This window comes from Oncorhynchus masou, chromosome 10 (genome assembly GCF_036934945.1).
Source record: "Oncorhynchus masou masou isolate Uvic2021 chromosome 10, UVic_Omas_1.1, whole genome shotgun sequence".
Lineage (NCBI taxonomy): Eukaryota > Metazoa > Chordata > Actinopteri > Salmoniformes > Salmonidae > Oncorhynchus > Oncorhynchus masou.
The window spans coordinates 6,706,276-6,730,382 of NC_088221.1; the positions used below are offsets into that span (position 1 = coordinate 6,706,276).

At 41.6% G+C, this 24,107-nt stretch overlaps 1 protein-coding gene and 1 long non-coding RNA gene across 2 annotated transcripts in view; one reads left to right on the forward strand and one right to left on the reverse strand.

Annotated features, from left to right (window-relative positions):
* LOC135547084 (uncharacterized) overlaps window positions 1-6,610 on the forward strand; it is a 56,401-nt gene extending 49,791 nt beyond the window's left edge. The window contains exons 3-4 of the long non-coding RNA XR_010456666.1: window positions 826-914; window positions 5,343-6,610. This is a non-coding gene — a long non-coding RNA (uncharacterized LOC135547084). The remainder of the gene's footprint in view (window positions 1-825; window positions 915-5,342) is intronic.
* The window catches only part of LOC135547083 (caveolae-associated protein 2-like), a 39,133-nt gene continuing 15,564 nt past the window's right edge, over window positions 539-24,107 (reverse strand). Inside the window, exon 2 of the mRNA XM_064975738.1 lies at window positions 539-3,049. Within this exon, the coding sequence (XP_064831810.1) occupies window positions 2,183-3,049 (867 nt within the window). The 3' untranslated portion in view covers window positions 539-2,182. The remainder of the gene's footprint in view (window positions 3,050-24,107) is intronic.

Below are 24,107 nucleotides of genomic sequence, written 5' to 3' on the forward strand. Positions count from 1 at the left end.
TATTTCTTAAATATGAATAAATAGGCTCCAACACAAAGCCCTCTTGTTGTTAGTAAAGTCTAATTAATTATGCCTACTCAAATTTGCCTACTTTCAGCACCATTAGCTGTCCATTTCCAATTGATTGTGCCACGGCTGCTGTTTCAAGTTTCAGTCACCACAATCGAATCTGGCTGATTGTGAGGCCAATAACTCTGATCAATACGCTTTCAGAATGAAAAAGTAACATTGTTTTTAATAAAATAAATTATAGTAGTAGCAAGCAATCAAAGTTGACCTCTGGGGTTCGTCATCTTTGAGCTCTCCTTCTCAAACTGAACTGAACAGAACAAAAGCTTTAGGGTAGTCCGCACGCAGGAGTGCATTTTTGGATTAGGCCTAATCAAAAATCATTTTTAGAAAAAGCCTTTGACTCTCCTCCTGAACTGCCTACACAGCACAGCCATTGGTTTATTTTGTGCCATTCTTTAGTTTTTTATCTTATGTTTGTTGTGTAGTAAATATTTCACCTATATTATAATTTTTTATTTGTCCCCCCCCCCCCCCGTAAAGCACATTGCGTTGCATTCCTTGTCTGAAATGTGCTGTATAAATAAAGCTTGATTTGATGTTTTGAGGGCAAAACCCTGGCAATCATTCTGAATGCAAATCGTGGGTGAATAAACATTCAAATTGTTGGATATCCCCGTTCAGGCTGGATCCCATTAGGAATTAGACATCACTTTGCAAAGCCAGCATAATGTAACTTGATGCGGGTTTTGCGGGTGGCCACCATATGCTGGAATGCTGGTGACCAGTGTCCAAACACTGAAGGCTGGTCACCAGCCTATGCTGGTCTATGCTGTTTTTTTTCAACAGGGCTTCCAAAACAGGAATTCCTCACTCCAGCATAGCAATTACCCACAACAGCCTGTGTAAGTTTGAAGAATTCCGTGCGTGTATGAGTGTGCGTGTGATTGTCTTTGTGGGTGCCTCTGTAAATGTGTGCTAGTTAATCTAGTGTTTGTGTGCATGTGTGTTTCAACCATATAGGATGTGTCAACATTGTTTATGTGAGTGCTATGCTAACTTTAGGTGCACCGAATGCACACGTAATCAACTCCAACATTACAATTTTTACAGTATATTTATGAAAGTCAGGTGACAGTACTCAAATATGATTTTATATAAGTCATTATGCCTACTGATATTTAACTCCCTATAATCAAATATATACATAAATGTAAGATTATGATTGCCCTGGGTGTTTAGGAAAGTCCCAGTTTGTAGAGCCTTAAGGTCCCAAGTCATCCTCTGTCTCAATAGTGCTCCCAGTAGACCTTACCCTAATACAGAGATATCAACTTACCCTCCCTTAACCACTTACCACTTTCAAGCTGTGTTTTTCAAGCTGTTTTTTGTCATGAGAGGTCTGATGAGTATATATATTATGGCAAATAAATTAACTAAAGTAGGGATGGCATGAAATTGCCTTAATGCTATGGCTCCATTTTTACCCCGCACTCGGGTTATATGGTTACATCCAGACCTGGGTCAAATGCATATGTCACAAAACTCAGCCTTACACCGACCTTGCTTTAGAAACATAGCTACCACCCCATACCAATGCCCAGACAACCTGGCAATGGGCTACCCTCCCCAAGCTGTGGGCTCTACCCTCTTTGCCAAGGATTTACCGGCATTCAAGCGAGGCAGGAGAACAAAGAGACTATCCGTCAGACTGAGAGGCCCATGCAAAGACAGATAAACAGAGAGAGTGAGTTGGCTCAGCATCCTGGAGATGTGCTGTTCAGAAGCCTAGGTTCCAGTTGGGAAGGTGAGTTATAGTCCCTTGGCTTGCTGGTTCTTTTCCTAAGGTAGCCCCAAAGAAAGGTAGGTAGCTATACAGACCAGGCAGGAGCAACTGATGCAGGATATCTTGATCACTCTTGATAAATCAGGATCTCTGAAATGGAAGCTTGGTTATCTGGGATATGTCCATGGATCTCTTGGATCAATCGTACATGCAGGGCTGGAGCCATTGGAGGGCCAGGAATGCTTAGGGGCTCCATATCGTTAGCACTGGGGCTTGAGATTTTTTTGAAATTGGTAGGCTGGAAAGATGGAGGGATGACTACAGTTTTGGCATGTTAACATAAAATACCCAGGGACTGTGCAGGAGCAAAAGATGAGAGGGATGAGATTATGAAGCTTGCTCTACAGCAGGTATGGGGTCCTTTACCTCCACCAGGCTTTCCTGCTCCTCTACCTCATCATAAACCTCTTCCTCCTCCCCCATATCGTCATCATGCTCCGGGAGAGCAAGCCCCGGTTGACGATCGATGGTCAGATCACACTCAAGGCTCCCCGTTTCTCCATTGATGGTCAAATCGGCCTGCACGTTCCCAGGGGTAGAAGGACTAGCTAGCTCCTCTCCCCCCTCCACACCCAGCCCTTCCTGGGAGTACACCTCGGCCAGGGGCAGATCCCCATCCATGCTACCCAAGGGAGGGATCTCCACGTGGGCTTTCCTGCTAGGCGAGCCTCCGGGCTGTGTCGAGGCCTCCCCTTCGCCTCGCAACTTCTTCACATTGAACGTCATGGGTGACACCTTGAAAGAAGAGCTCTTGGCGGCGGGACTCTTAGGGTGGTTTGGTGTAAAGCTTTTCTTGATCTTCTCACGGCTCGCGGGTGGCACGATCTTGGTGCTGATACTGGTCATCTTCTTCTCGATGCTTTGGCGCGAGAAGGCCTTCTTCAGGCTGTCCACCTTCTTCAGGCTGGAGCGCTTCAGCCGGTCGGCTCTGGATCTCTCGAAGGAGGGCAGGGCCGCTTCTAGGCCCAGCTCTGCCTCTCCCTCCAGGGCTTCGTCGTCCTTGTGGAGACCCCCGGTGTCATTGTCGGAGGAGTACAGGCTGATGTTATGGAGACCCTCCTCCTGAGAGCGGTTGGCATCTATGCCGGTGACAGACGGGGCAGGTGCCGCAGGGGCGTCGTCCTCAAGCTGGCTGGCCTGGCGGGTCTTGTGGGAGTCCTTGATGAACATGCTGGAGGGGATCTCGTTGTCTTCCTGGAGAACAGAGGGGAGGACGGTGTTAGGATTAGGAAGGTGGTCATGTGAAGTTATGGGATGATCACTTTACACAAGCCTCAGGTCATTAATTTATTAATCAAGCGGATGAACACAAAGCCATGCACACTATAATTGTATATGGTTATCAGATATAAGCATCAGTATTAAACATACCGATAACTGCCTAAATAAAGGAAACCGAACATTGTGTCTTAATAGGACATTGGGCCACCACGAGCCACCGGAACAGCTTCAATGCGCCTTGGCATAGATTCTGCAAGTATCTGGAAATCTATTGGAGTTATGCGACACCCGTCTTCCAAGAGAAATTCCATCATTTGGTGTTTTGATGATGGTGGTGGAAAACACACTCAGGCGTCACTCTTGAATCTCTCATACGTATTCATTGCATTGAGATCTTGTTACTGAGAAATGTACACACTCAAACTCAAACACATTAAACCCCTTATACTCCTTTGAGACCCCTCTTTCAAAGTCACTGAGATATCTTCTCTTCTAACCATGGTAGCCAAAATAATGGGTAAAACTGGGCATTTATATATATATATATATATATATATATATATGTGTGTACTGTATATGTATGACCCTAAGCATGATAATTGCTTAATTAACTCAGGGACCACACCTGTGTGGAAGCAACTGCTTTCCATATGCTTTGTATCCCTCATTTACTCAAGGCCTTTTCTTTATTTTGGCAGTTACCTGTACATAGATACTGTATATCAAAAGCAGATGCAACTTAGTCTAGTTGGATCTTAAATTAAATCAAACCTTGCATGTGCACTGCTACAGGACAGTGCCTTCAGAAACTATTCATACCCCTGACTTATTCTGTATTTTGTTGATACAGCCTGAATTCAAAATTGATTTGTCCCTGTCTACACACAATACCCCATAATGAAAAAGTGAAAATATGTTTTAGAACTCTTTGCAAAGTTATTGCAGATGAATTTCAGAAATATCTTATTTACATAAAGTAGCAGTCAAAAGGGTTTTTCTTTATTTGGACCTTTCTACATTGTGGAACAATAGTGAAGACATCCAAATAACACATATGGAATCATGTAGTAACCAAAAAAGTGTTAAAATCAAAATGTATTTTATATTTCAGATTCTTCAAAGTAGCCACCCTTTGCCTTGATGACAGCTTTGCACACTCTTGCACACTCTTCTCTCAACCAGCTTCATGAGGTAGTCTGCCCATTTTAAAACATTTGGAAATGTTAAATTAATGTCGGAAAGTATAACACAATAGATCTGAAAGATAATACAAAGAAAATAACGTGATTTATTTTGTATTTTTTTGTTCCATCTTTGAAATGCAAGAGAAAGGCCATAATATATTATTCTAGCCAAGGCATAATTTCTATTTTGGCCACTAGATGGCAGCAGTGTATGTGCAAAGTTTTAGACTGATACAATGAACTATTGCATTTCTGTAAAAATGCTTGTATCAAGGCACCCCTAAATGTGCCTAATTGGTTTATTAATTCATTTTCAAGATCATAACTGTGCCCTCTCATCAAACAATAGCATGGTATTCCTTCAATGTAATACTACTGTAAATTGGACAGTGCAGTTAGATTAACAAGAATTGAAGCTTTCTGCCAAAAACAGATATGTCTATGTCTTGGGAAATGTTCTTTTTACTTACAACCCCATGCTAATCACATTAGCTTACGTTAGCTCAACTGTCCCGCGGGGGACCCACCGATGCTGTAGAGGTTTTCAACAGGTGTGCCTTGTTAAAAGTTTAATATGTGGAATTTATTTCCTTCTAAATGGATTTGAGTCAATCAGTTGTGTGGTGACAAGGTAAGGGTGGCAAACACAAGATAACCCTATTTGGTAAAAGAACAAGTCCATATTACGGCAAGAACAGCTCAAAAAAGCAAAGAGAAATGACAGTCCATCATTACTTGAAGACATGGTCAGTCAATGTGGAAAATTAAGAACTTGGGCCAAGAAACACGAGCAATGGATATTAGACCGGTGAAAATCTGTCCTTTCGTCTGATGTCCAAATTTGAGATTTTTGGTTCCAATGAGACACAGACTAGGTGAACAGATGATCTCCGCATGTGTAGTTCCCACCATGAATCATGGAGGAGGAGGTGTGATGGTGTGGGGTTGCATTGCTGGTGACACTCTGTGATGTATTTAGCATTCAAGGCACACTTTACCAGCATGGCTATCAAAGCATTCTGCAGTGATACACCATCCCATCTGGTTTACACTTAGTGTGACTATCATTTGTTTTTCAACAGGACCATGACCCAACACACCTCCAGGCTGTGTAAAGGCTATTTGACCAAGAAGGAGAGTGATGGAGTGCTGCATCAGATAACCTGGCCTCCACAATCAGATGGTTTGGGATGAGTTGGACCGCGGAGTGAAGGAAAAGCATCCAACAAGTGCTCAGTATATGTGGGAACTCCTTTATGACTGTTGGAAAAGTATTCCAGGTGAAGCTGGTTGAACAAATGCCAACAGTGTGCAAAGCTGTCATCAAGGAAAAGGGTGGCTACTTTGAAGAATCTCAAATATAAAATGTATTTTGATTTGTTTAACACTTTTTGGTTACTTCATTTTCCATACGTGTTATTTCATAGTTTTGATGTCTTCACTATTATTCTACAATGTAGAAAATGGTAAGAAACTAAGAAACACTTGAATAAGTAGGTGTGTCCAAACTTTTGACTGGTACTGTAAGTGTTCACAATACATGTTAAAAATCACCTTTATCAGTGATTACAGCTGTGTTTCTTTCTGGGTACGTTTCTAAGAGATATTCACACCTGGATTGTACAATATTTGCACATGATTCCTTTAACGTCTTCAAGCTCTCAAGTTGGTTGTTGATCATTGCTAGACAGCCATGTTAAAGTCTTGCCATAGATTTAAGTCAAAACTGTAACTAGGACACTCTGGAACAATCAATGTCAGTGTATATTTGGCCTTGTGTTTTAGGTTAGTGTCTTGCTGAAAGGACCATTTGTCTCACAGTGTCTGTTGAAAAGCAGAATAAAACAGGTTTTCCTCTAGGATTATGCTCTGTTAGTTCCCTTTTATCCCCCCAAACTATCCTTAGACAAGCATACCCATAACATGATGCAGACACCACCATGCTTGAAAATTTGAAGAGCGATATTCAGTAATGTGTTGTGCTGGATTCGCCCCAAACATAACACTTTGTAATCAGGACATAAAGTTAAATTCTTTGCCATTTATTTTGTTGCAGTTTTACTTTAGTGCCTTATTGCAAACAGGATACATGTTTTGGAATATTTGTATTTTGTACAGGCTTTCTTCTTTTCACTCTGTCATTTAGTTAGTATTGGAGTAATGTTGTTGATCCATCATCAGTTTTCTCCTATCACAGCCATTAAACTCTGAAACAGTTTTAAGGTCACCTTTTGCTTGGTGAAATCTCTGAGCAGTTTCCTTCCTCTCTGGCAACTGAGTTTTGAAGGACACCTGTATTTTTGTAATGACTGGTGTTGATACACCATCCAAAGTGTAATTAATAACTTTACCATACCCAAATGGATATTCAATGTCTGCTTTTTTTTACCCATCTACCAGTAGGTGCCCTTCTTTGTGATGCATTGGGTAACCTCCCTGGTCTTTGTGGTTGAATCTGTTTGAAATTCACTGCTCGAATGAGGGACCTTACACATAATTGTATGTGTGGGGTACAGAGATGAGGTAGTCATTCAAAATCATGGTAAACACTATTATAGCACACAGAGTGAGTGCACTTCTTAACTTATTTAGGCTTGCCATAACAAAGGGGTTGAATACTTATTGACTCAAGACATTTAATCTAATCACGAATATAATCCACACAAATATTCAATCAAATAAAATGTTATTGGTTGCATACACAGGTACAGCGAAATGCTTATGAGTCTAGCTCCAAAAGTGCAGTAAAGCCAAACTATACAATACACACAAATCCCCCAAAAATGTAAAGAAATACATCAATAAATATCATAATGAGCAATGTCAGAGTCTGGAATATAAATATCAACTTCACAGTACATAATTTGCCGCTGTATGCTTTGGCAGCCATAAACGGATGTCATGGTTCAAGAGTTTAATAAATCCCCAAATGACAGTTGGTGGTTTGTAATTTCAGAGCAGTAGTTATTCAACAGTACCAGTTACAAGTACCAGCCTCAACACCCTATAGTTCACAATCTACAGGACTGTGTGTGCGTGAGTGGGCCTCTCCACTGACTGTGAAAAAACTAAAACCCTTTCTTACGGGCTTCTCGCCACCCGCACTCCCACACACAGCACTCCTTCACACACCAGAGTAAGCCCCTATTCAGTTAGACTAAAATAGTATTCTATTGTTGCTGAAACAAGTTTGGATTCTTGCACTTAACAAAACAGTGCAAATACACACAACAAACCAATCAAAATCAGATCAATCAAAAACATGTCTGGAGGTGAAATTAAAAGATACTTGTCTTCATGTTGATACAAACATGTATTTTTCATACAAACTATCTCCTTAAAAATGCATTCAGGGCTCAAGATATGCTGGCATAACATGAACTTCTATGTAAATCATGAGTTGATGTCTAAAGCAGATTTGCACAAGTGTTTGAGTAATATATCTCAAGTCAGGATTCAGTAAATCACCCAGAGTGGAAAGTAAGTGTGTTTGTGTGTGCTTGTGCATGTGTGTGAAACTAGGAGTTTTTGTGCCCTCCGGAATCTATTACACAGCATGGAAGAATGCTGGAAGCTAGAGGAAGGATGCCACACATTGCTTTCAGGACCATATCATGTGTCAATAGGCTATCATTAGTGCAAAGTCAGGGAGTGGACCAACCAGAAGGACAGGAAGAGCCCCTCCCACCCTGTCCATCACTCACTCACCACCAATTGCATGCCCTCCCCGGAAAGAACACCAATCAGTCACCCTTAAAAGTCAGACCAGTCAACCAACAGCACGTTTTTCATAAATTCAAATTATTCTTGATAGACTAAAGGCCTCTCTTTTTTTGAGTTGGTGACTGTGACACATAGATAAAATATACTTTAAGCGTAATACTTTACAGAAAACACAAGTATGTTAATTGTTACTTGTGGGGGAAAAACCCTGGGTCGTACATTAGGGCATGCAACTTAAAATACTTTAAAACGCTGGGTGACTGGAAAAAACTAAATGAGCCCAAGTATTCACTCCCTGTTTCAGTCCGTTCACATCCATTTGGTGCCTATTTAAGGTCTATTGACCAAAACATTGCTTTGACATCCAATTAAACACATTCTGGAGCATGCAGGAATGCCAGTGTGCTGGAGTTTAAAAAAAAAGTCAAACATTGAGATTATTTGCACCTGGATCTCTATATACAGTGAGGGGAAAAAGTTTTTGATCCCCTGCTGATTTTGCACGTTTGCCCACTGACAAAGAAATGATCTGTCTATAATTTTAATGGTAGGTTTATTTGAACAGTGAGAGACAGAATAACAACAACACAATCCAGAAAAACGTATGTCAAAAATGTTATAAATTGATTTGCATTTTAATGAGGGAAATAGGTATTTGACCCCCTCTCAATCAGAAAGATTTCTGGCTCCCAGGTGTCTTTTATACGGGTAACGAGCTGAGATTAGGAGCACACTCTTAAAGGGAGTGCTCCTAATCTCAGTTTGTTACCTGTATGAAAGACACCGGTCCACAGAAGCAATCAATCAATCAGATTCCAAACTCTCCACCATGGCCAAGACCAAAGAGCTCTCCAAGGATGTCAGGGACAAGACTGTAGACCTAAACAAGGCTTGAGTGGGCTACAAGACCATCGCCAAGCAGCTTGGTGAGAAGGTGATAACAATTTGTGCGATTATTCGCAAATGGAAGAAACTCAAAAGAACTGTCAATCTCCCTCGGCCTGGGGCTCCATGCAAGATCTCACCTTGTGGAGTTGCAATGATCATGAGAACGGTGAGGAATCAGCCCAGAACTACAAGGGAGGATCTTGTCAATGATCTCAAGGCAGCTGGGACCATAGTCACCAAGAAAACAATTGGTAACACACTACGCCGTGAAGGACTGAAATCCTGCAGTGCCCGCAAGGTCCCCCTGCTCAAGAAAGCACATATACAGGCCCGTCTGAAGTTTGCCAATGAACATCTGAATGATTCAGAGGAGAACTGGGTGAAAGTCTTGTGGTCAGATGTGACCAAAATGGAGCTCTTTGGCATCAACTCAACTCGCCATGTGTGGAGGAAGAGGAATGCTGTCTATGACCCCAAGAAAACCATCCCCACCGTCAAACATGGAGGAGGAAACATTATGCTTTGGGGGTGTTTTTCTGCTAAGGGGACAGGACAACTTCACGGCATCAAAGGGACGATGGACAGGGCCATGTACCGTCAAATCTTGGGTGAGAACCTCCTTCCCTCAGCCAGGGCATTGAAAATGGGTCGTGTATGGGTATTCCAGCATGACAATGACCCAAAACACACGGCCAAGGCAACAAAGGAGTGGCTCAAGAAGAAGCACATTAACTTCTTGAAACTCCCCAACCCGGATCCGGGTTTGTGACTAAAGCCTCAGGCTCATTAGCATAACGCAACGTTAACGATTTCTGAAAATCGCAAATAAAATAAAAATAATGCGTTTGCTCTCAAGCTTAGCCTTTTCTTAACAACACTGTCATCTCAGATTTTCAAAATATGCTTTTGAACCATAGAAATTGACTAATTTGTGTAAGAGTATGCAAAGCTAGCATAGCATTTTGTGTAGCATGTAGCACGCAACATTTTCACAAAAACCAGATAACCAAATAAATAAAATCATTTACCTTTGAAGAGCTTCTGATGTTTTCAATGAGGAGAGTCTCAGTCACATACCAAATGCGCAGTGTTTCCTGAAAGCGTCTGTGTGTAGGAGAAATCGTTCCGTTTTCTACATTGCGTCTGGCTACCGAAACGAACCGAAAATGCAGTCACCTACAACGTGAAACTTTTTCCGGATTAACTACATAATATCGACCGAAACATGGCAAACGTTGTTTGGAATCAATCCTCAAGGTGTTTTTTCACATATCTCTTCATTGACATGCAGTTCGTGGAAGCTTGCTTTCCTCTCTGTGTCCCATGGAAAAATACTGGCAGGTGACTTTTGCGCACCAATTTCGGCGCAGGACACCGGGCGGACACGTGGTAAATGTGGTCTGTTATGGTCAATCTTCCAATGATCTGCCCACAAATACGTCACAATGCTGCAGACACCTTGGGGAAACGACAGAAAGGGCAGGCTCGTTCCTCTTGCGTTCACAGCCATATAAGGAGATAATGAAAAACAGAGCCTCAAAAATCCTTGTCATTTCCTGGATGCCATCTCATCTTGGTTTTGCCTGAAGCTCACGTTTTAGGGCACGCACAGAGAAGATCTTTGTATTTCTGGACACGTCAGAGTGTTTTCTTTCGAACGGTAGCAATTATATGCATAGTCGAGCATCTTTTTGTGACAAAATATCTTGTTTAAAACGGGAACGTTTTTCATCCAAAAATGAAATTGCGCCCCCAGAGCATCAACAGGTTAAGGTCCTGGAGTGGCTTAGACAGTCACCAGACCTTAATCCCATAGACAATCTGTGGAGGAAGCTGAAGGTTCAAGTTGCCAAACGTCAGCCTCGAAACCTTAATGACTTGGAGAAGATCTGCAAAACGGAATGGGACAAAATCCCTCCTGAGATGTGTGCAAACCTGGTGGCCAACTACAAGAAACGTCTGACTTCTGTGATTGCCAACAAGGGTTTTGCCACCAAGTGCTAAGTCATGTTTTGCAGAGGGGTCAAATACTTATTTCCCTCATTAAAATGCAAATAAATTTCTAACATTTTTGACATGCATTTTTCTGGATTTTGTTGTTGTTATTCTGTCTCTCACTGTTCAAATAAACCTACCATTAAAATTATAGACTGATCATTTCTTTGTCAGTGGGCAAACATACAAAAACAGCAGGGGATCAAATACCTTTTTCCCTCACTAAGGTGTGTGAACAACTCTTTTGATTTTATTTACTTTTGTGGTGGAAAAGATTGTACAAATGATGTAGGTCTAGTGCTCAGAAGATAACACATGAAATGATCATGTAACAGGGCTGGTTAGCCTAGTGGTTAGAGTGTTGGACTACTGACTGCAAGGTTGTGAGTTCAAACCCCCCAGCTGACGAGGTACAAATCTGTCGGTCTGCCCCAGAACAGGCAGTTAACCCACTGTTCCCAGGCCGTCATTGAAAATAAGAATGTCTTCTTAACTGACTTGCCTGGTTAAATAAAGGTAAAAAATTAAAAAATTTGCAATGTGATCCTGAACAGTGCATCATATCAGACATACCTCATAACAAAGCAACCAATAATCAATTATAGCAAATCAATCATAGCAAACCAATAAACAAATAATCATACATTACCGGCCCTAACAAAACATTTTAAACTCTACTCCACCGTGAGAAGCCAAATGAAATACCATAGATACTCCTGATTGTTTTATTAACCTGCAGATACCAGATACCCAGGACCTTATCTAAGCCACGCACTGCATGATTCACAGCTCAGGTGGAATCAGGCGGATGCCAAGCATGTGCAGCTTCCAGTGACGGTGGAGGTAAATCTGTCATCAGTGTTCTGTTCTCTTGAGTTCATCATCAAGACTAAGAAAGCTTTTCATTTAAAGGCCTCGGCTTAGAGGAAGTGCTGCACGGATTCACAGTTTCACTTATTTGTGCGTCCTATGGATTGACCAATCTTGTCAAAGCCTCCATTCACAGTTGATTACACAGCCACGAGCAAAGCTTTCAAGCTTTATTGTGGTATCCTTGATGATATTTTAAATTGTATGTGGAGACCTGTTTGGCTGAAATGCTCTTATGTATGTTTAAAAAAATTGTCAATCAATCCACACGGTATACAATAGAACAGCACTGTTCATTTAGAGGAGTCAGTTTGAGGCAATGCTCCACCAGATTCCCTAATCTGTACGTCATATAGATAGACTAATGATATCAAAGCCTCCATTGACATGGCAAACCATGTGATTGTTGATGTTAGAAGACTCTGCTTTGAGGCAATGCTTCTCACATCCACTAATGTGTATTTAATATCGATTAGGTCAATTAACATTGACAGGATTCTAAGGCTTTCCAGGAGCATTAATTGTCGAAATTGTTCTGTGCAAAACAAATCGGATTGGTTATTGTGAAAAGGTCAACTTTGTTTGAAAAATGTCAAGGAACCAGTTTGATAACATAAAAGGCTAATGTGTAGGTAAACGCCATTGTAAATGTGTGCTTCATGCTCAAAGGGCATGCCTTGAACAAGCAGTAGGAACTGACAGTGTTGTGGTGATCTGTCTGGAAGCCGGGGTGGGATAGAAACAAACTCTTTAGGGCCTTCCGAGTGACGCAGCGGTCTAAGCATTGCAGTGCTAGAGGCGTCACTACAGATGGGAGTCCCATAGGGTGGTGCACAATTGGCCCTGCATTGTCCGGGTTAGGGGAGGGTTGCTTTACTTGGCTCATCGCGCTCCAACAACTCGTGGCACACCTGGTGCCTGCCGACAGACTTCGGTCATCAGTAAAATGGTGTTTCCTCCAACACATTGGTGCAGCTGGCGCGTGGTTTGGCGGGGCATATTTCGGAGGACGCATGACCCGACCTTCGCCTCCGACCTTCGCCTTCCAAGCTTGTTGGGGAATTGCTGCGATGAGACAAGATCATAATTGAAAAAGGGGTTAAAATAAAAAAGGGGGCCCTATTAACATTTTTGGATGAAAAACGTTCCCGTTTTAAACAAGATATTTTGTCACGAAAAGATGCTCAACTATGCATATAATTGACAGCTTTGGAAAGAAAACACTCTGACATTTCCAAAACTGCAAAGATATTGTCTGTGAGTGCCACAGAACTGATGTTACAGGTGAAACCCAAATAAAAATCCAACCAGGAAGTGCCGCATTTTTTGAAACCGCCTCATGCCAATGACTCCTTATATGGCTGTGAATGAGCCACGAATGAGCTTACGTTTTCCACGTTTTCCCCAAGGTGTCTACAGCATTGTGACGTCTTTTTAGGCTTTTCAATTGAAGAATGGCTGTAAGGGACCATATATAACATGTGGTCACATGGTGTCTCCCGCAGAAAATCTTGCGTAAAATACTGAGGTAGCCATTTTTCCAATCGCTTCTTATGAGAAACCAATTGCCTCGATGGATATATTATCAAATACATATGTTAAAAACACCTTGAGGATGGATCCTAAACAACGTTTGCCGTGTTTCTGTCGATATTATGGAGCAAATTTGGAAAAAAGTTTGCCGTTATAGTTGCAGCATTTTCCAGTCGATTTCTCAGCCAAGCATGATGAAGAAACGGGAGCTATTTCGCCTACAAAAATCATCTTTTTGGAAAAAAGGAACATTTGCTATCTAACTTGGGTGTCTCCTGAGTGAAAGCATCTGAAGTTCTTCAAAGGTAAATGATTTAATTTGGTTGCTTTTCTTATTTTCGTGAAAATGTTGCCTGCTGCCAGCAGAGCCTAGCATTGCATTATGCCATGATAAACTTACACAAATGCTTGTCTAGCGTTGGCTGTAACGCATATTTTGAAAATCTGAGATGACAGTGTTGTTAACAAAAGGCTAAGCATGTGTTTGAATATATTTATTTAATTTCATTTTCCGATTTTTTGCGTATTTATGTCCGCTGCGTCATGCTAATGCTATGAGGCTATGATTACGCTCCCGGATACGGGTTTGCTCGTCGCAAGAGGTTAATGTCAAATCCCCTAACACACTCATAGCCAAATATACTGTAGGATTCACATGAGCAAAGGACTAGGTATGAGAACAGAATCAGAGTATAATTCCAGAATATCTACATGATTTTATTTATTTTATTATTGTAGTGTTGTGCATCTTCAGGATGCCCAGCCCCTCTACATGTTTACATGTTGGGTAAATCCCGTGCACGGCTTTATAGTCATGACTCACTGTGTGCAAATTCCCACTTGTAATCTCATAGTGTTTTGGAAGGCTCTGCATTTTTTGGTTTGACATGTAACACTTTTCTATATGCTAAAGAAATGTTGTATATGCTCTTTATGCCAAGTAGATGGACATGAGCAATCATGACTTTCCTCTGGCATTGGTGATACCTGTATAGGAGTTGCCATCATTGAGCAAGAAGAACATTATGTAAAATGTGTATAATTGTAAATAATATTCTCACAGACAATGTTGCTTTCTTGGAACTTTATAAAAATGTTTTTTTTTTAAGTGTACTTTTGAACAATACATACATTTGCACAAACGTCAACATGGTTTGTTCAGAAGACACCAAGACTTCTATAACGCTATGGCTGCAGTAAGCTGTAACAACTTTAAAATACCATATGAAAATGATTTATACACATTTTTAAAAGCTAGTCATCATTTTGAACAGAGTAAGAGGAGCATACTTCTGGGTGTGGAAGGGTAGAGTTAGAGCATAATGCACAGACAAGGGCATGGTAGGGGGCGAGTACAGTGTAGGTTAACCTAGGCATTGAGTGACGATGAGATTGGCTGCATCTCTGGAAGCCCCAGTTAACCTAGGTGCGTTATCCGCATGTGTGGGGGTGGTGGGGCAAGAGAGCTAACCGAGGCATGTAGAGCGAGCAAAACAGTGAGAACTATCTTAAACAACAGTATACAAGGCATATTGACATTAGAGGGAGGCATAAAGCAATCACAGGTGTTGATTGGGAGGGCTAAGACAACGGGTAAACAGCTAAGACAACAATGGGTAAATGGCAATGAATGGGCAGAGAGGGTCAGTTAGCTACACACAGGGCCTGAGTTCGAGGCTGGGACCGACAGATAAAAAAAGGAAGTACCATGTTAATTTAACAGTCCAGTAGGCATCAGCTGTGTAGCCGAGTGATCATAGGGTCCATAAGCAGCAATGGACGAAACAGGGAGCCATTCGTTAGCCGTCACTACACTAGGTGCTCAGAGAGTTAGCGGGCCGGGGATAGTAGCTGGGGGTCCTCACCGTCATCAACGACGCAGAGGCCGGTTGAGAGCACATCGGCCGAAATACGTCAGCAGATCAGTTGTGATGGATGGGAGGGGCTCCGTGTCGACAAAGGGTCCTGGCCAATTGGCAAGAGAGGTATTGTAGTTGGTGTATTTCATTTGCTAGCTGGGGCAATGGGTCTAGCTAGAGGCTAACTGGTGCTTGCTTCTGGACAAGGGTGATAGCCACTCGGTAGCAGCTAGCTAGCTGTGATGATCCGGTGTAATGGTCCAGAGCTTGCGGCAGGAATCCGGTGATGTAGCAGGGGGGGAGGGTAAAAAGCAGTCCAATATGCTCAGGGCTGATATCGCGCTGTGCAGACTGGCAGATATTATCCGGGCTAGAGCGGCTGGTGTTTGTGCTAAAGTTGCAAAAAAATGCAGATCCGTAACATGGGTCAGGCGGATTGCAGGAAGATATTTCATTCGAAAATGGAAAAAGAGATTGAAATGTCTACAGAGATGAAAGCTGAATATTTCCACAGGACAAAAACGGGACAAAAGCAAACACATCTTGCTGCTACGCCATCTTGGAAAACCAAATAATTATAAATAAGAATAGAATGTTTCAAAACATTTCTACATTCATGTGGATGCTACCATGAGGATGCTACCAATGATTATGGATAATCCTGAATGAATCAGGAATAATTATGAGTGAGAAAGTTAGAGACACACAAATATCATCCTCTCACCATTACAATAACAAGGGATGTTAGCATTTTTTGGGGGGGCTATGATATTTATGCCTCACTCATCATTATTCACGATTTCGTGTTTCTAAAATACATGGTTCTGGCCATAGCTAGCACAACACTAGCTAGCTTGACTAACAAAAGGTGATGTTATAAAATACATCAGTTTGTAAATCAGTATTCATTAAAAACACTATACATAGCCTGTATACCTTACCTCTTCGGCTGACATGTTGAAAATAATGGCAATTGTTTACATAATCCATGCGTTGACTCCATGAGTTCTGGTCTGGCTCTCATCCATGAAGATTCAGGTGCCTCTTGATATTGTCAATCAAATGGCGAGGGGATGAAGCTCATTGGCTGAAACTCTAATTGTTAAGGGGTGGCAGGGTAGCCTAGTGGTTAGAGCGTTGGACTAGTAACTGGAAGGATGCAAGTTCAAATCCCTGAGCTGACAATGTACAAATCTGTCATTCTGCCCCTGAACAGGCAGTTAACCCACTGTTCCTAGACTGTCATTGAAAATAAGAATTTGTTCTTAACTGACTTGCCGAGTAAAATAAAAAGGGGCTGGACCATGTGGACCAAGCTTGCAGTACTTCACCAAATTATTTGGAGATTCCCTCAGTAAAATGCCAGCCCACAGTTTAAAAAAGTTGGCTTCCAACTAGGGATTTAGTGGCTAACTGAGGTAAGACAATGAAAACGGTTACATACACACAATATGATTATTGTGGATAGTCAGATTAATATAATAGTTTCATTAAAACATTTACATGCTTTGTAACATGAATGACTTCCCTAATAATCATGTAACAACAAGGCTAGTACAAACTCGAACCCAGGCGCAGAGAAACACCGCAAGCAGAGGTAAGGGTAATCCAGAACTTTTACTTAGAGTCTGAACAGAAATAAGGCAAGAGCACACTAATAAGACCTAAGCAAAGATCCAGGCCAACTAAGGAACCTAAATAACAAGGCAAACAGGTGAACAACGAAGGTCATTAAACAAAGGTGAATCCAATATGTAATAATCAGGGTAACCTGGAAACTAGAAAACAGGGCAAGGGTTCCCACCAGCGGTAACCTAAGGAAACAACAATCAAATAACACAGAAATTGTGACAAATCCTGTTTACATGGACACATCTGAAATCAGGCTACCTGATGGCACTCTGATAAATGCAGAAAATCATCAAACAAAATAATTGTTCTCCTTCAGCGAACATGTTATTTGTTTGGGAAGCAAATTTTATTCAGAATTCGGACACACAAAGTTTGTATGTGAAAACTACTTACTTGCGCAAAAGATGGAGGCTCACTTGGCTGGTGCTAGCACATGCGCAGATCAAATACACTGCTGGAATGGCGATTAAGGTGTTTCCAAATCAAATCAAACCAAATTGTATTTGTCACATGCGCCGAATACAACACGCACACTGAAATGCTTACTTACAAGCCCTTAACCTATAATGCAGTTTTAAGAAAAATACCCCCCCAAAATAAAAATGAATAAAAGTAACAAACAAATAAAGAGCAGAAGTGAAATTACAATAGTGAGGCTATATACAGGGGTTTCCGGTACAGAGTCAATGTGCGGGGACACCGGTTAGTCGAGGTAATTGAGGTAATATGTACATGTAGGTAGATTTATTAAAGTGACTATGCATAGATATTAACAGAGAGTAATCTGGGTATCCAGTTGATTAAATGTTCAGGAGTCGTATGGCTTGGGGGTGGAAGCTGTTTAGAAACCAGACAGTGATGCAACCAGTCAGGTGCTCTCGATGGTGCAGCTATAGAACCTTTTGAAGATCTGAGGACACATGCCAAATCTTTTCAGTCGCCTGAGGGGGAATAGGTTTTTTCGTGCCCTCTTCACCACTATATTGATGTGCTTGGACCATGTTAATTTGTTGGCGATGTGCACGCCAAGGAACTTGAAGCTCTCATTCCTGCTCCACTGCAGCCCCATTGATGAGAATGGGGGCGTGCTCAGTCCTCCTTTTCCTGTAGTCCACAATCATGTCCTTTGTCTTGATCACATTGAGGGAGAGGTTGTTGTCCTTGCACCACACAGTCAGGTCTCTGACCTCCACCCTATAGGCTGTCTCATTGTTGTCGGTGATCAGGCCTACCACTGTTGTGTCGTCGGCAAACTTAATGATGGTTTTGGAGTCGTCCCTGGCCGTACAGTCGTGGGTGAACAGGGAGTGCAGGATGGGACTGAGAACACACCCCTGAGGGGCCCGCATGTTGAGGATCAGTGTGGTGGATATTTTGTAACCTATCTTTACCACCTGGGGGTGGCCCGTCAGGAAGTCCAGGGTCCAGTTGCAGAGGGAGGTGTTTAGTCCCAGGGTCCTTAGCTTAGTGATGAGCTTTGAGGGCACTATGGTGTTAAATGCTGAGTTGTAGTCAATGAATAGCATTCTCACATAGGTGTTCATTTTTCCAAGTGTGAAAGGGCAGTATGTAGTGCAATTGAGATGGCATCATCTGTTGATCTCTTGGGGAGGGTATGCAAATTGGAGTGGGTCTAGGGTTTCTGATATAATGGTGTTGATGTGAGCCATGACCAGCCTTTCAAAGCTCTTCATGGCTACAGATGTGAGTGCTACGGGTCGGTAGTCATTTAACCTGTTGAAACTCTGGGGGCGCTATATCATTTTTGGATAAAAAGACGTGCCCGTATTAAGCGCAATATTTTGTCACAAAAAGATGCTCGACTATGCATATAATTGATAGCTTTGGAAAGAAAACACTCTGACGTTTCCAGAACTGCAAAGATATTCTCTGTGCGTGCCCTAGAACGTGAGCTACAGGCAAAACCAAGATGAAACGGCATCCAGGAAATCAGCAGGATTTTTGAGGCTCCGTTTTTCATTGTCTCCTTATATGGCTGTGAATGCGAGAGGAATGAGCCTGCCCTTTCTGTCATTTCCCCAAGGTGTCTGCAGCATTGTGACGTATTTGTAGGCATATCATTGGAAGATTGACCATAAGAGACCACATTTACCAGGTGTCCGCCCGGTGTCCTGCGCCGAAATTGGTGCGCAAAAGTCACCTGCCAGTATTTTTCCATGGGGCACAGAGAGAGAAGCAAGCTTCCACGAACGATATATCAATGAAGAGATATGTGAAAAAACACCTTGAGGATTGATTCCGAACGTTTGCCATGTTTCGGTCGATATTATGGAGTTAATTCGGAAAAAGTTTGACGTTGTTGGTGACTGAATTTTCGGTTCGTTTTGGTAGCCAAATGTGATGTACAAAACGGAGCGATTTCTCCTACACAAAGATGCTTTCAGGAAAAACTGAACATTTGCTATGTAACTGAGAGTCTCCTCATTGAAAACATCCGAAGCTCTTCAAAGGTAAATGATTTTATTTATTTGGTTATCTGGTTTTTGTGTAAATGTTGCGTGCTAAATGCTACTCAAAATGCTAAGCTAGCTTAGCATACTTTTACACAAATTGGTGAATTGCTATGGTTCAAAAGCATATTTTGAAAATCTGAGATGACAGTGTTGTTAAGAAAAGGCTAAGCTTGAGAGCAGGCGCATTATTTTCATTTTATGAAAATTTTCAGAAATCGTTAACGTTGCGTTATGCTAATGAGCCTGAGGCTGTATTCACGATCCCGGATCCGGGATGGGGAGTATCAAGAGGTTTTAAGCAGGTTACTTTAATGTTCTTGGGCACATGGACTATGGTGGTCTGCTTGAAACATGTTGGTATTACAGACTCAGACAGGGAGAGGTTGAAAATGTCAGTGAAGACACTTGCCAGTTGGTCAGCGCATGCTCAGAGTACACGTCCTGGTGATCCGTCTGCCCCTGCGTCATTGTGAATGTTGACCTGTAACCTCTTGAAACTCCCCATCCCGGATCCGGGATTGTGACTAAGCCTCAGGCTCATTAGCATAACGCAACGTTAACGATTTCTGAAAATCGCAAATAAAATTAAAATAATGCGTTTGCTCTCAAGCTTAGCCTTTTCTTAACAACACTGTCATCTCAGATTTTCAAAATATGATTTTGAACCATAGAAATTGACTAATTTGTGTAAGAGTATTGCGCCTGGCTACCGAAACGAACCGAAAATGCAGTCACCTACAACGTGAAACTTTTTCCGGATTAACTACATATTATCGACCGAAACATGGCAAACGTTGTTTGGAATCTATCCTCAAGGTGTTTTTTCACATATCTCTTCATTGACATGCAGTTCGTGGAAGCTTGCTTCTCTCTCTGTGCCCCATGGAAAAATACTGGCAGGTGACTTTTGCGCACCAATTTCGGCGCAGGACACCGGGCGGACACGTGGTAAATGTGGTCTCTTATGGTCAATCTTCCAACGATCTGCTTACAAATACGTCACAATGCTGCAGACACCTTGGGGAAACGACAGAAAGGGCAGACTCATTCCTCTTGCGTTCACAGCCATATAAGGAGATCATGAAAGACAGAGCCTCAAAAATCCTTGTCATTTCCTGGATGCCAAGTCATCTTGGTTTTGCCTGAAGCTCACGTTAAAGGGCACGCACAGAGAAGATATTTGTATTTCTGGACACGTCAGAGTGTTTTCTTTCGAACAGTAGCAATTATATGCATAGTCGAGCATCTTTTTGTGACAAAATATCTTGTTTAAAACGGGAACGTTTTTCTTCCAAAAATGAAATAGCGCCACCATAAGTGTAAGAGGTTAAAAAGGTCTTACATCTGCTGCAGAGAGCGAGATCACACAATCCTTTGGAACAGCTGATGCTCTCATGCATGTTTCAGTTTTACTTGCCTCGAAGCGAGCATAGAAATGATTTAGCTCATCTGGTAGGCTTGTGTCACTGGGCAGCTCTCGGCGTTGCTTCCATTTGTAGTCTGTAATGGTTTGCAAGCCTTGCCACATAAGACAAATGTCGGAGCCGTTGTAGTACAATTCGATCTTTGTCCTGTATTGATGCTTTGCCTGTTTGTTTGATAATTTCTTATAAGCGTCCGGGTTAGAGTCCCGCTCCTTGAATGCGGCAGCTCTACCCATTAGCTCAGTGCGGATGTTGCCTGTAATCAATTGCTTCTGGTTGGGGTATGTATGTACAATCACTTTGCGGATGACCTCATCAATGCACTTATTGAAGAAGCCAGTGACTGATGTGGTGTACTCATCAATGCCATCGGAAGAATCCAGGAACATATTACAGTCTGTGCTAGCAAAACAGTCCTGTTGCTTAACATCTGTTTCATCTAAGCACTTTTTTTTGACCGAGTCACTGGTGCTTACTGCTTTAATTATTTATGTTTTTGTCAGATTTCAAAAAGGCTTTACGGCGGAAGCAAACCATGCTATTATCTGAGGACAGCACCCCATCAAACAAACACATGGCAATCATATTTCAACCTGCCAGGCGCGACACAAAACTCAGAAATAACGATGTAATTCATGCCTTACCTTTGAAGATCTTCTTCTTTTGGCACTCCAATATGTCCCATAAACTTCACAAATGGTCCTTTTGTTCGATTAATTCCATCTTTATATACCCAAAATGTCAATTTATTTGGCGCGTTTGATTAAAAAAAACACCGGTTCCAACCTGCCCAAAATGACCTCACATCTAATAAATTGCCTGTAATCTTGGTCCAAACACTTCCAACAACTTTCCTAATACAACTTTACGTATTTTATACCGTAAATAATCGATAAAATTTAAGACGGAATAAACTGCGTTCAATAAAATGAAAGTGGAGCGAGCTCTAGGTCGCGTGCCCCAAACACAACAGGACACTAGACTCGACCCTCGTTCTGAATAGCCATACTTCTTCATTACTCAAATGAACATCAACCAATTTCTAAAGACTGTTGACATCTAGTGGAAACCCTAGGAATTGCAACAAGATGCCTCCGAAATCTAGATTCCCATAGAAAACCGATTGAAAACATGGTCACCTCAACAAGAAAAAAATTATGTCCCCGGGGTTTCGCCTGCCAAATAAGTTCTGTGTTCTGTTATACTCACAGACATAATTTTAACAGTTTTAGAAACTTGAGAGTGTTTGCTATCCAAATCCATTAATTATATGTATAAACTGCATGAGTAGCAGGCAGTTTACTTTGGGCATGCTTGTCATCCGGACGTGAAAATACCGCTACCCTATCCCAAACAGTTTGTTCATGAAACATGAACAGTGCAGTTCTTTCAAAGATTGCAGAACTGGGAGTGGATAAATTAGGTTCTCAAACTTTATAAACAGAACGATAAAACCACTTAAATTGGTGCAAAATTTCCGCTAACAATTGGCACAAATACAAAACATTTTAGAAGATGCCCCCAAATATGCTAATGAGACCCTATCAAATCTCAAGTGCGGTTGACTCCCAAGTAATCAGAATGTAGCTGGTTTGCAAACCCACTACCATCATATCATATTGCCATGCATGCTATACGTGATCCGATTCGCCATCTTGAATAATCTGACGTGTGTGATCCGACGTGTGTGATCTTAAAAGTTGTTTACCTAATGAGGTTAATTGTTTACCTAGCTAGCTAGCTATATGCCTTAAGCTAAAGTGTACATTTAGCAAGCTAGCCAATGTTAGCTGGCTGGCTCTCTAGCTGATGTTATTATTTGTTTCCCAGAGCCTTTTGCTTTTGTAGTTAGAGCTTAATGTTAGCTAGCTAACATTGTACCTGGTTGGTTAGCTTCCAGCACTGTGGCATTGTTGGCACTGTTCATTGTTGTTTAACTAGCTAATGTTAGCTGGCTGGCTCGTTAGCTTACATGACGTGTGTACAAGACCTGTTGAATATGGCCAGTGTCAGTAAACGTATGCAAAAAAAGCGCAATGAAATTGTTGCCAGCAGAGCTGGTTAAGCTATTTCATGTTATACAGAGGTAAACAAATCATTGGCCAGAGCGTCAAGTGTGAGCTCCATGAGCGAAATAAGATGAGTGGGGCTAAAGGGTGTGAACGATGCTGTATTGGTGTAGACATAGAAGACCTCTTCACTTGATACCAAAACATTCAAAGGCGATTTTCTCAAAAGTGAGTTTACAAGTTGATCAACTTTTCCATTGTCCCTAAAATGCAGTGTATGATATAGTATTGTGAAGCTCTGAATCTCTATTTTTATCCAATGTATAGAACACAATTTCAAACTTTGCTACATAAGACTGAATCCAGGTGGTGAGTCACATATTGCAGTTCGATGTTTTAAATAGTTTGTTTCAATATCTGTGTTTTTGCATGTACATTGATTAATCAGTAGGAACATGCTGGTCGGCCTGCAGAACGCTAGACCATGCTGTTCAGAGCAGCTTGACTAGCAGCCGACCAGCACCGGGGTATTTGTCTCCGTTCTGCTGACAAGTATTTTTCTACTCTCATACAGGTGTAATAAAGGCCTAGTGCACTCATTTGGTGGGGAAAAAATATTTTTTATTTATTATTATAATTGTTTTTATATGTATATATTTTCTTTTTCAGAGGCCTCAGCACCCCTATTTCCTGGGGCTATGATTGATTGTTCCAGTGTTTACTTGGACTTGACTTGGAAACTTCTATTTGAGATCAAAGGTCAAATCAACACAGAGCATTAGAAACATTTTCTCAAGTCCTAGTTTGTTGGAATAAAACCCATTAAAAGCTGGCTATTGTTTTATCTTTCAAAAGCCTCTCTTTTGGACCTTTAGACGTTGTCCTGTGACTGTGGATACCTGTGCCATGGTTCAAATGTCAAAAAGGAACAAAGAGAAGCAAGATGACATGAATCCCATCTGGATTGAGGCCACTGAAAGATAACTATTGTTTTCTCTTTCCCAATATTTCCTACTGCTCTGTGAGACAATTAGCCTTTTTGGCTTGGTTTGATCCCCGCTGGTTTCCCTCAGTCACCTCTTCTCCTCCAATTAGATTCTGTAATCCTCTCAGATAAGTCACCACCTGCGTGTGGAACATAACAAAGAGCTTTGTGTCTGTGTGTGTGTGTTTGTGTGCATGAGTCATGACACACACACACACACACTCCTTGGAGTTATGGGCCTTTGAGGACGAAATTTGCTAATGAAAATTAAGAAATACAAAAATATATATATTTGGATACAGTTGTGTGTTCACTAAACTGTTGAATTCTGGCCCTCACAGCATACAAATGGACTTAACCTGGTCCAAAATAAACATGTTTTTATTGAATAATACAATAGTTTCGGCTCATTTCCTAGTGTTATCATTTTGTCTAATTGACTTCACATATGTCCT